This window comes from Protopterus annectens, chromosome 13.part0 (genome assembly GCF_019279795.1).
Source record: "Protopterus annectens isolate FY-2018-M chromosome 13.part0, PAN1.0, whole genome shotgun sequence".
NCBI classification, from domain to species: domain Eukaryota; kingdom Metazoa; phylum Chordata; order Ceratodontiformes; family Protopteridae; genus Protopterus; species Protopterus annectens.
In genome coordinates, this window is record NC_056747.1 from 290,718,886 (window position 1) to 290,731,158 (window position 12,273).

General features: G+C 36.7%; 1 protein-coding gene across 1 annotated transcript in view; it reads left to right on the top strand.

Moving 5' to 3' along the window:
- LOC122787253 (3-methyl-2-oxobutanoate dehydrogenase [lipoamide] kinase, mitochondrial-like) overlaps positions 1 to 12,273 on the top strand; it is a 422,261-nt gene that overhangs the window by 371,976 nt on the left and 38,012 nt on the right. The window contains exon 9 of the mRNA XM_044053859.1: positions 6,957 to 7,046. Within this exon, the coding sequence (XP_043909794.1) occupies positions 6,957 to 7,046 (90 nt within the window). The remainder of the gene's footprint in view (positions 1 to 6,956; positions 7,047 to 12,273) is intronic.

Below are 12,273 nucleotides of genomic sequence, written 5' to 3' on the forward strand. Positions count from 1 at the left end.
AGACCACCAAGTCAAATGCTGATGACTTAGAAGAGGTTATAAGAATAAACTACTGCTAGATAATTCTGCCAAACGTGAATCTAAACCAATGCAAAGAAAATTAATAACAGACTCTATGGAAGTAAAACTATCACTATGTAAAACTAATTGGAGTTCTGTTGACAGTAGAGCATCTCCAAGAGTATATGGCAAGTTTTGAAAGGGACATTTTTTTTTTATTTTTTGTATTCATATAAAGTTTAACATCAGGATCTAGGCACACAGTCAGGAGTATACATTTCCATAAGCACAAGATAGTTAAGATGAGAGAGAAAAAGATGCAAGAAATTGAAAGAAGGTTGAATTACTTTGAAAACTGAAATAAACAAATTGGGTAGATGCATTAAATATTGTGTTAGACAAGATCAGGAAAAAAATAGGATTTTTTTTATTTAAAGATATCAAACATAACAGGAAACTGTTTTATATATATATATATATATATATATATATATATATATATATATATAATGTGGTAGGAGATAAAAAAAAAAACTAGAAATTGATAAAATGAGTGTAGATTCTAAAATGTATTCTCAAACACAGTAGATTACAAAATGATATGCAAACAGCATGGCTCCACAAAATTTGTGCTAGTAACAGCCAATTAACTTTTGATGCTGAAATTAAGTTAGATTATATTGAAAAAGAACTATGCAAGCTGGAACCCTCCTAAAAAGAAAAACACAAGGAAGAGACAAAATTGGGGGTAATGTCTTGAAAACACTGTGGTGTGAACATACAGAACCGTTGTATCTGTTGTGCAGTAGGTCATTTAGTATGAAGAGACTCCTCACGATTGGAGAAGTGCACCTGTTAAACTCATTCTTAAGGGAAAGCGGAATAGGACAAACCTAGAGTTGTATGCACCAATAAGTTTAAATTCTTGTTGTGGAAAAATAATGGAGGGCATTATTTTGGATAAGTTGTCAGAACTGGCAAGGTTGGGACTTGAAGCCATATATTAGCGTGCTTATGTTGAAAATAAATCTAGAACTACCTGTAACACAATGTTCTATAGTAATATAGTAACAGCTGTAAATGAATGTGTGCTATGATGCAATATATATAGATTTACCCTTGATAGGGTCATACACAAAATACTGATCAATGCATTAGAACTGGGTGTTAATGTTATCTTGATAAGATGAATAGCTGCGTGACTTAGAAGTAGGACATTGCATGTGTCATACAGTAATCGGCAAAGTGAAATTCTAGGTTACAGTCAGGGTGCCCCACAGGCTTTTGTTTAGGTTGTATCGTTCCGATCTACCTTTATCATTTGAGCTGCTCTGTAGTCTGTATACACATGACTTGAAAATTAGTAAATTAATTACATCTGTTACAGACTGGGCATGTCTGCAAAATAACTGTACTAAATTAGCCATTTAGACACAGGAAGTTATATGTTGGTAAATGCACAGAACTGTATGTTGGTAAAAGCATCAAAAACTAAGCATATATGGGAGACAGTCTGAAGGGTGAATATTTAATACAGCACACCATGCTTGAAACTTTAGATTAATTTAAGGACCTTGTTATATAGGTAGATCCATATCTATATATCCATATCTATATCTGTATTTTATATAGGTGTATGTATGGGTGTATACACACATATATGTGTGTGTGTGTGTGTGTGTGTGTGTGTGTGTGTGTGTGTGTGTGTGTGTGTAAATATATATATATATATATATATATATATATATATATATATATATATATATGGGTCTACTTTACATTACCGAAACGACACTTCACCGACACACAAAACACCGACCCCAAATAACCGAAAACACACAACACCGACAACTCACAAAACCGAACACAATTACACCGACACAAACAACGTAAACTACACATGACACACAATGACATATCCACTAACCCTAACCCAAACCCTAACCGTAAGGTCCGACACTACCGCACAGTTACCCTACCCGCACCCTAACTCACTTAACCCACCCCTACACCTAAAGACTGTCACTATCGCACACTTAACCTACCTGCACCCTAACCCTAACTCACTTAACCCACCCTAAAACATAAAGCCTGTCACTATCGCACACTCACCCTATCCGCACTCTAAACCTAACTCACTTAACCCGTCCCTAAACTACAGTCCATCACTATCACACACTTACCTTACCCAAACCTAACTCCGACACTACCACACACTCACCTTTCCCACACCCTAACCCAAAATCCCACAATATCGCACACTTACCTGACCGCTCCTAACTCCGTCACTATCGCACACTTACCGAGTCGTGCTCACACGTTACCCTTGTCGGTCTTTCGGCTGTCAGCAAATCACCTTTTTGATCAACTTGCTTGTCGGTTGTTTCGTCTCGGTCTTCTGCGTGTCGGTGAAGTGTCATGTCGGTAATGTAAAGGGGACCCATATATATATATATATACACAGACACACACACACACACACACACACACACACACACACATATATATATTTATTTTATTTTATTTTACATTTGTTGACCGGGCTAGTCCAACTGGATATATGTCCGTTTTCAGTAGAGGCCCAGGGAGAAAAGCTCCATTAGTTGTACACTTTCACAAAAAGGCATAAATGGTTACATGAGAAACATAGCAAGTGAAACAGATAATATAAACAGATAGAAAATAAATTGGCATAAAAAGGTTACATGACATCATAATAAGTTAACAGATAATATAAAAAAGATACAAAATAAAATATATTTTTATATATATATATATATATATATATATACATGCACACCTACATACATACACATGTATATATTTATATATATATATATATATATATATATACATATATATACATATATATATATATATATATACATATATGTGTATGTATATATATATATATATATATATGTGTGTGTGTGTGTGTATATATATATATATATATATATATATAAAATATTATTATTGTCTTTGTTGACCAGGAAAATCTGACTAGGCTATGCAAAACTCGTTTTCAACAGAGGCTTGTGGAGAAAAGCTCCACTTGCATGTATTAACAAAAATGCTTCATTTCAAATGAGTAAAATACAGTGCTCCATATGCATACATGAAGAAAAATACTTAAATTACAAACAAGTAAAATGCCATAACATCTATAGGTATGTACATAAATTAGAGCAACACTCTCTAGGAAGGTAACAAGTATTAAGTGTGTAAGCTTGTGTTTCACGCTAAGCAGACAAATTAATAGTTGATTTGGTGCGTAAAGAGCGAGGCCAAGAGAGGTAAGCCAGGTGCAGAGGGGATGTGAGGTGAGAGAAGTGAATGGAAGGCTAGATGAAAGGAAGAGGGTGACATAAAAGGAGGTGAATTAGGGTGGAAAAGGAGGAGTGAGATAAGCTAGGGTGCAGAAGGAAGATGGGTGTGAGGCAGAGAGGAAAAATTAAATCTATGTAAGGAAAAGGTAGGGAGGAAAGGGACATGTTTATGAATGAAAAGGTAGAGGGTAGAGTTGGAGGTAAGGTTTAATGAGAGGAGAACAGATTTAGTGTTTGTACTGGATGCATAGTCAGAAATTATTTAGGTGTTGCTTTTTGGCCTCCTGAAAACTATTTGGTTTATTTTTTTTTTTAATTTTTATTTATTTATTTCACTTGTGAGAGCTATTGAGTTCCAGAGTTTAGTACATAATTTTAGTGTAAGGAGTCTCCTACAGAGTTGTTAGATTTGGTGATATTGAGTAAGGAGTTTTTGGTTGAGTGGAGATCTCTGTGTGGATAGTAGAGTTGCAGAGCTTTTTTCTGGTTTGTTAGATGTGAATAATTGATTTTGGTTAGATAGGTAGCTCTAGCCAGTCATGATGTTTTAGTGCCTGGCAGTGGTGGGATGTACATAAAAGTTTGCTGCAAATTTTGTAGCACGAGTAGAGTTTGTTTTTCAAGGTTTGATGTAGATTTGTAAGAATGCAGATGCATAGAGTTGGGAGGAGGTATGCTGATGCTGTGGTCCTAGAAGAGTCCGTATTCAGTGAGGAAAGCTTCAGCATGGTAGAGACGACAAAATATTTGTGCTTTTTTTTTTTCCTACAGAAATGTGTTGGATGAAAGACTTTGGAAAGATTGTTTCTGTGTTACTGCAGGCTTAGGTGTGAAAAGCATTAATTTTATTTTCGTAACCTGTAACAGTTGGAGGTTTGTAGGCAGGTCTCAGTGGAAGAAAAGGGTGCTTGTTTCACTTGAAGCAGCTGTGCAAGATTTGGTTGTGCGCATGTACGGGTGACATCCTCTGTATATCCAGCAATGGGTGCATGTTTGCTGGGTGTGTGGTGTTTGTTGGTGAAGATGTTAAATAATTGGTCAAGAACTGAACCCTCTGGTAGACTGACAGAGACTGGTAGGAAGGGGTAGAGACTTTGTTTCCATTTTGCAGTTTGTACCCTATTTGATGGGTAGCTATAAAACCATGAGAGCACACATTGGGAGAGTTAAAATAGCAGTTTTTGGTTGAAGACCGTGTAAGAAGTTCATAGGTTCATAGGTTCATACTAGGCTATCTGCCCTAGGGCATTTATAAGCCTAGCCAGAGTTGTGTGGCTTTCACCACCCCTTAGGTTGAAGAATACTATACCCATTAGTTTGCCATGCCTCTGTCCAGCAGTGATACAGAGATGATCCCCGGGGTAAACCTACGATATCCCAACCACTGGTCAAGATTCCTCTTGAACAGAGCCAGCGAGGTGCTCTGTCTCACATGGACCGGGATTCTGTTCCACAGCATAGGACAAAGAGAGGAGACTAGGATACCTGCATTTCTGTTGAGGTTTATGGGATTAATAAAACTAAGAGCCGTGGCGGTGGTGCTGTGGTAGGGTCTAAAGCCATGTTGGGTAGCAGATAGAATGTTCTGCTTCTTAGCTGGTCCAACAGTTGAGACTGACTGCATTTTTCTACTGTTTTAGAGAGGGGGTAATGGAGTGGCAGTGGAGCGGTAGTTTGAGATATTGGTAGATGTACCTCCTTTATGAAGTGGGATTATGTGAGATTTCTTCCAGACTGAGGGGATATAGTTTTCTGTAATGGAGTGGTTTATCAGTATTGAGACAGGATCAGGAAGGGTATCAGTGGCAAGTTCAAGAAATTCTGATGGAAGATGTCTGTTAGGTCTGTAGTTTTTAGCTTTTGTAGGTCTTTTTGGATAGTTGAGGTAGAGACTAGTTGAAAATAGGTGAACAGCTGATTGTCTGCAGTGGGGGGGACAGTTAGTTATATCCTAGGGTTATCTTTGAGTAGAGAGAGGACTGATTTGAGGCAATAAAAGGTGGTGAATTGAGTGGGTATAGAATCTGAAGAGTTTTTGGTGGACGGAGATGTGCTCTGGTTTTGCCAAGGCTTAACATATTATTCATAGTTGAACAGAACTGTTTGGGATTTTGTGTGTGCTTATTTTGCAGATCAGTATATTAGTTTTTTTTGTCTGTCCTATTTTTTTTGCTTGAATAGGTTTCTTAGGTCTGTGAAGTCCTACCAGTTTTGCTATGTTTTGCTGTTGGAATAGTTTCCTGAATTTGTCTCTTTTCAGCATTAGTTGTCTGGCCTCTTGTTAGCCAAGGTGCTGGGTTTGATTTTATTACTTTTATTCTAATTGAAGCTATTGGTGGCGCTGCGGTAGCGTTGTCACCTCACAGTTAGACGTTGCCCTTCGATTCTCAGTTAGAGCCTCTTCTGTGTGGCGACATGCGTGAATGGGCATTCCTTCGTTGAAGGTTGTGCATTAGGCCTGGCAATCCAGCACGTAAAAATCTACTGCCAATCATTAGCGGACCGGATTTCCGCTGTGGCGACCCCTAACCGGGAAAAGCCGAAAGACACAACAACAACATTCTAATTGAAGCTAGTTCATTTAGTATGGTTAGGAATGTGGAGTTAAAATGAGGTACAGCATTTTATAGGGGCATTGTTTTAAGTTATATCAGCCCGAAACTGTCGCGTGGAATAATAATATGGGAATCTTACAACAAAACTAGCATAAGGAAATTGGAAAGAGTACAGTGGAAATATACCAAGGGCATCCGTGGATGTGAAAATTTAAGTTATGAAAAGATTCAAATATCTGAACTTCTACAGTCTATGAAGAGACCTTTTTCAGGTATATAGGGGCATTTTGAGAGAACCTCTCTAGGAATGTTTGGGGTTACAAAAGAGTATTTGGGAATAATCGGTCAGCCTCTGTAGGAGATGTATAGGAAAGACAGTTGTACTAACTGATTCTCTGAGAAGAGTAGCTGATGCATGGAATTGACTATCAAATTGTATTAAAGCAAACACTAGCAAACAAATTTTTAAGAACAACTTGGACACTTATTCTGGGGATTATTTTAGTATGTTGACAGGCTAGAAGGACATTATTGCCAGTGTATGAAATATTTGTTTGTATATCTGTGTATGTATATATGTATGGATGTATATATAGTCTTATAACAGGGATGCTTTTTAAACTTTGATGGCTGGTAGTGTATATGGGGGGGGGGGGCATAAAAATGATTTGCCAACTGGAATAAAAGTTCTTTTGGTTTAGTTTGTACTAGGAGGAGACATACCTAATAAGTAAGTGGAAGGTTAAATAAAAACAACCTTTTCCAGCAGTGGCTCTGAAGGGTAATAGGTTGAATTAGTGGTGCATCTGATGGAGTCCACATGAGAAATAAAATGGTGCTGACCCAAATAGCCAGATGGCCTCATCTGTTAGTGTTAGTACATTAGGCAGTACTTCAAATGAGTGTGCAGTACACAAAATCTTTAAGTAAATCAGAAAGAAATGCTTATTATCAAGGTCTAGAAGATGGCTGGGTACCAATTGGAGCCACCTGGCAAGTTTCTGATGTAAAAAAGGGCACATTTATTATTACTGTAACTTTTTAAAGATGTGCTTTTTATTTTCTTTTGCAGAGCTACCATGGAAAGCCACTTGGAAACACTTTACAATGTGCCGGATATAGTTGTGACTATTTCTAATAATGATATTGATTTCATCATCAGGTAGGTTTTACCATAGCATGTGGTTCTCTCTTGTGTTATCAAGAGCTGTCTGCATATCCTCAGTTATAAGCCATGTTACTTTTCTCAGTCTTGCCCTCTCATGGTCTTATGGTAAAATGCAGATATTTTATTTTTGTTTCATGAAGGTTGACATGTTTGTGTAAGAAGTAGCCGTGTACCAGTATAACTCATTGTTTTTCACTGCTTAGCATGTATTTTACTAGTGTTGATATTCTGATTTCTTTTTAGTTTCCAGTGTTAAAATTATTTATATGAAAACAAAATCTTAGTTGTCTCAAACTAATTATAGGTATTGCTGTTAGACTTTAGAAGCTCTAAATGGAACTGCTGGAACCTAGTTAGATGATGAAACAGAGGGCCGGTAGGATGAACTTTTGTTGGGCATGGTGTCCCATTATGGAAGGCCTACCAGGTATGCGTAAGAATTCCAACAATACAGAGATATTAAAAAAAGGACCAATTTATTATTTTTAAGAGAGAAAATACTGTTTGGTGAAGACCAGACTCCTAGAGCAGTTAGCTGTTTGTGTGATAAACTGTAAATGTTCTACACTTTCCTTTTATGAAGTACTGAGACATAATTCTTCTGTTGTATGACATCATAACCCCACTGCAGCAAATATGGACTGATGAGTTTTAAAAGCAAAGTATGTTCTGGGACAGCTTTGCTTACTGACAAAACTGCTGATTCCCTAAGAAAGGGACTGTATTAGAACCCGAGTATAATCCGTCGATATTCATATGAAGCTAAGATTTTCAAACAGTTTTTCATCAGTCTGATTGTTCTTATCTATTATGGGAAGATCTTTGCCTTAGGTTTGTCCTCTTTTTTTTTAAGATTTGCTTTGTGGCTCCAGTCTGTTATGTGAGGTTAAACTGCTGGCTTCTTCAAATATAGTAAATTTATTTCCAGAGCAAATATTTTGTCCTTTCATCAGCTAGAGCATCTTCTGTGTGGAGGCATGCGTGAATGGGCGTGCCTTCATTGAAGGTTGTGCATCAGGGCTGGTAACTCGGCACGTAAAAATCCACTACCAAACATTAGCGGACCGGAGTTCCGCTGTGGCGACCCCTAACCGGGATAAGCCGAAAGACACAACAACAACATGGCTGAACTGTTCAGTAGGTCTAGCTTGTTGAGATTGTTGCATTCTTTTTCCTGAGATGCTCTGTCTTGCAGTTGGTTATTAATAAATGGGGGGGGGGTTATGGGGATCTCCTCCCATAGGTGCTTTGAGGGCTCTGCCTTTTAAGAAATGTATTCTTTTTTAATAGATGTATCTTTGCAGTTAGATGGCATTGACCAAGCAATTGTCCTTGAGTTTGTTTTACTTTAGTGATTACTACCAACCAGTTGGGAAGGGAATATAACTGCTGTATTGCTGTTTTTAATTTTTGAGGGTTTTTTTTTTGTATTATGGCTCATTGGTTGTAGTAGCACAGGCTACTAAGTAAGTGTGTGTGTCTGAATGTATGTATGCATGTAAGTGTATATATCTATGTGTGTATAATATATCTAGCTGTATATCTGTATATATATATATATATATATATATATATATATATATATATATATATATATACACACACACACACACATATACATATACATATATACATACACACACACACACGTGTATTAGTGATGCTTGTCTAGAAAAGCCTTTTATAAATGACTACAGGTCAGGTTTGTAATACTGAAGAAAGCCTCTGACTTGGATGAGATGAGTTTGGAACCAAAAACAGCAAAAACCAATGACACCAAAAAGTCAAGGAGATCCAGCCAAGCAGGAAGTTGTGCCAGCAAACCCTCAACCCAGACAAAAGCCAAAATCCACGCTGTGCAGATAGTGTGTTCCAAAATGAAACCGACCACAGCAATTAATAAAATAGCAAGTTTATTGCGCCAACCCAAAACAAATTTACCTAGGTTTCGTCCGTATGAACGAACTTCATCAGAATACGTATCTTAATGACATCAAAATACTTAAATACACAAGGTTACACCCCACTTGAATCAATTAATGACATCTTACAGCTTATCAAAAATACTAACACCTACTTAAAGTGGTAGTAAATTCTAAACATACTTAATACATAAAACAAATACTTAAAATACACTCCCTAAACCAACTGAGAAGGCTAAATGTCATTGTAACAATAAATGTATGCTGTATGTGTGTATAATAGTAAACATAAGTACTATATGATGAAATAAATAATATAAATATATGTAATATGTATAAATAATATGTGATAAATATTTGTGTAAAGATAAATAATATATCTATTAATTCAATAAAAATAATAAAAAATAAGCCTTAGACCCAATATGAATTAATTATTGCTGTTTAGTAAAATTAAATTAAAAAATACTAAACTGCTGAAAAAGGCTAAAAAGGCAAAACAACTAAAGAAATATGTATAATGTTGAATCTCCAGAATAATTATTTACCCATAAACCTATTAAGCCTTAAAATAGGCTTAATAGTACAAAATTCATTCAAACCTGGTCGATTATAAGCATCTAAACATATCTGCCATCTCAATTCCTTAACATCCAAATCATATTTGGTGATCCTACCCTGTGGATCATAATCAATGTGTTGGATGATACAAAATTTGAACCTGTGATTAACATTAGTCTGTATGTGTCTGGCAAGAGCATTAGTTGTTTTCAAATGTTGTATATCCAGCAGATGTTCTTTCACCCTATCTCTAAAGTGTCTGCTGGTTTTACCAACGTAAAATGCTTTACATTCCTGACATAATGCAAGATAAACATTAGATGTGTAACAATTAAAGTGACCATTAATCTTAATGTTGTGGGAATTCACAACAAAATTATTACCTGTGCAATATATGTGGGTACATACTGTACACCTCCCACATTTAAAATTGCCAATAGGTCTATTAGATTGTTTCCCACTGAGATTAGTTTCTTTTTCAAAAATATCCTTAAAAGACAGATCTTTCCTGTAAACAAAATTTAGTTGCCCCTGAAACAAATGTCCCCAAGTGTTGTCTCTGGCCAAAACCTCCCAATTCCTATCAATAATAGTTTTAATGACTTCAGAAGAATCATTAAACGTAGAAATGTACAACAGAATGTTGTTAAATACCGGTTTGACCGCTGAATTATTAAAATTAAATCTGTCAGATAAAAAAAGTGACGTAATATGGCTTGATATGTCCCTATGTGTCTTTTGTGCATCACTTCATGAAAAATTCTTTTACATAAGTGTTTGGGATACCCCCTATTATGAAACAAAGATGACATATAAACCAATTCCTCAACAAATTCATCATCATCACTCACCATTCTAGCCGCCCTGACCATCTGCCCTTTAACAATGGCCTTTTTCTGATGGTCAGGGTGCCAGCTCTCGTAATGAAGATAGGAATTGGAGAAGGTTGGTTTCCTATATATATTTGATTTTAATCCGCCCTGGATCCTATCATAGGATAATTTAACATCCAAGTACGTAATAACTTTGTAACTGGTTTCATGAGTGAATTTTAAGAAACGGGCAGTGTTGTTAATATACTCAAGAAATGAATTTAATGCCCTATGATCTCCATCCCAGATGATAAAAATATCATCCAGGTATCTTGAATATGTTTTAATATGCTCATAGAATTCACTTTTGAATATGTAATTATATTCCCAATAAGTCATAATAAGATTGGCATACATGGGGGCACATGCTGCCCCCATTGCCACTCCGTTTACTTGTTGGTAATAGTTGCCTTCATAAAACAAAAAATTGTTTTGCAACACAATATCCATTAAATTGACTAGTGTGTTGATCCTATCTTGGTCATAGACGTTGGTCTCAAAAAGTTGTTCCTCCAGCCATATTAAACCAATGCCATGTGGAATGGCTGTGAATAAATTACATACATCCACCGTTACAAAGCAGTAACCGTCTTTCATATCAAAATCTTTGAGTTTTCCTAAAAAATCCCATGAGTCTTTAGTGATGTAGGGAAATTTCGACATACCCATTTTAAAATGGTAGTCCAGAAATTGACAAATGAAGCAAGTTTTGCTCCTTTTCTCATCCACTATCGGTCGAAACTGCAAATTGTTCAACCCTTTGTGTATCTTGGATATACCAAAATACCCCACTAATAACAGGATTTTCATTGTTTAAGAAATTATATTCAATCTCAGAGATCTCCCCTTGGAACAACATATCCTCAAGTGATAAATCTATTTTTTTGTGAGCAATGTTAATTTCATTTAAACTAACTTCAATATAGGAATCACTGAGTAACATAGTTGCAATGTAAGAAATATAGTCACTTTTATCAGTAATAACCACACCGTTGCCCTTGTCGGGTTTCATTATTCTAATGTCTTTAAAACCACGTATGTCCCTAAGTGTGGCTTGTTCATCTTTGGACATATTTGTATGCATAGGTTGTTTGTAAAATTTGTGAAATTTCCTAATATCAATTTCACTCAACTTTTCAAAAATGGCCACTTGGTCATTCATTGGGGGATTAAAAACACTAGGCTTGGTAAAATTACCATTAACATTCCTATCCCCATTATCATAGGTTCATAGGTTCATAGGTTCATACTAGGCTATCTGCCCGAGGGCATTTACAAGCCTAGCCCATAGTTTTGTGGCTTACGCCACCCCTTTAGTATGGGGAACTATACCCATTATTTTGCTGTGTCTCTGTTGAGCAGTGACACTGAGGTAATCCCTGGGGTATATCTGCGATCTCCCATCCATTGGTCAAGATTTCTCTTGAACAAGGCCAGCGAGGTGCTCTGCCTCACATATACCGGGATTTTATTCCACAGCATAGGGAGTCTTTGGGTGATGAATCTATCCCTCCAGCACGTCCTATTAATAGCCGTGTCGAGGTTTAAGTCTCCCGCCCTTGTGGCTCTGACGGATCTAGATTTCTTGCGGTGAAGCATATTCGTTAAATCTGGGTTTGACATGGCCTTGTATGTTAGGCAAAGGTCACCTCTGAGCAAGCGTGGCGACTGAATAGAGCTGGAGTTCTTTCAGTCGGGCAGCATAGGACATATGTTTGAGACCCTTTATCCTTTTGGTGAGGAACTTTTGTGGCCTCTCCAGCTGCTGCAAGTGTCGGGTCAGATACATTCCGAATGGGGCATTGTACTCAATCATTGGTCTGATGAGTGATGAGTATAGGGAGACTATGACCTCCCTTGATCTAG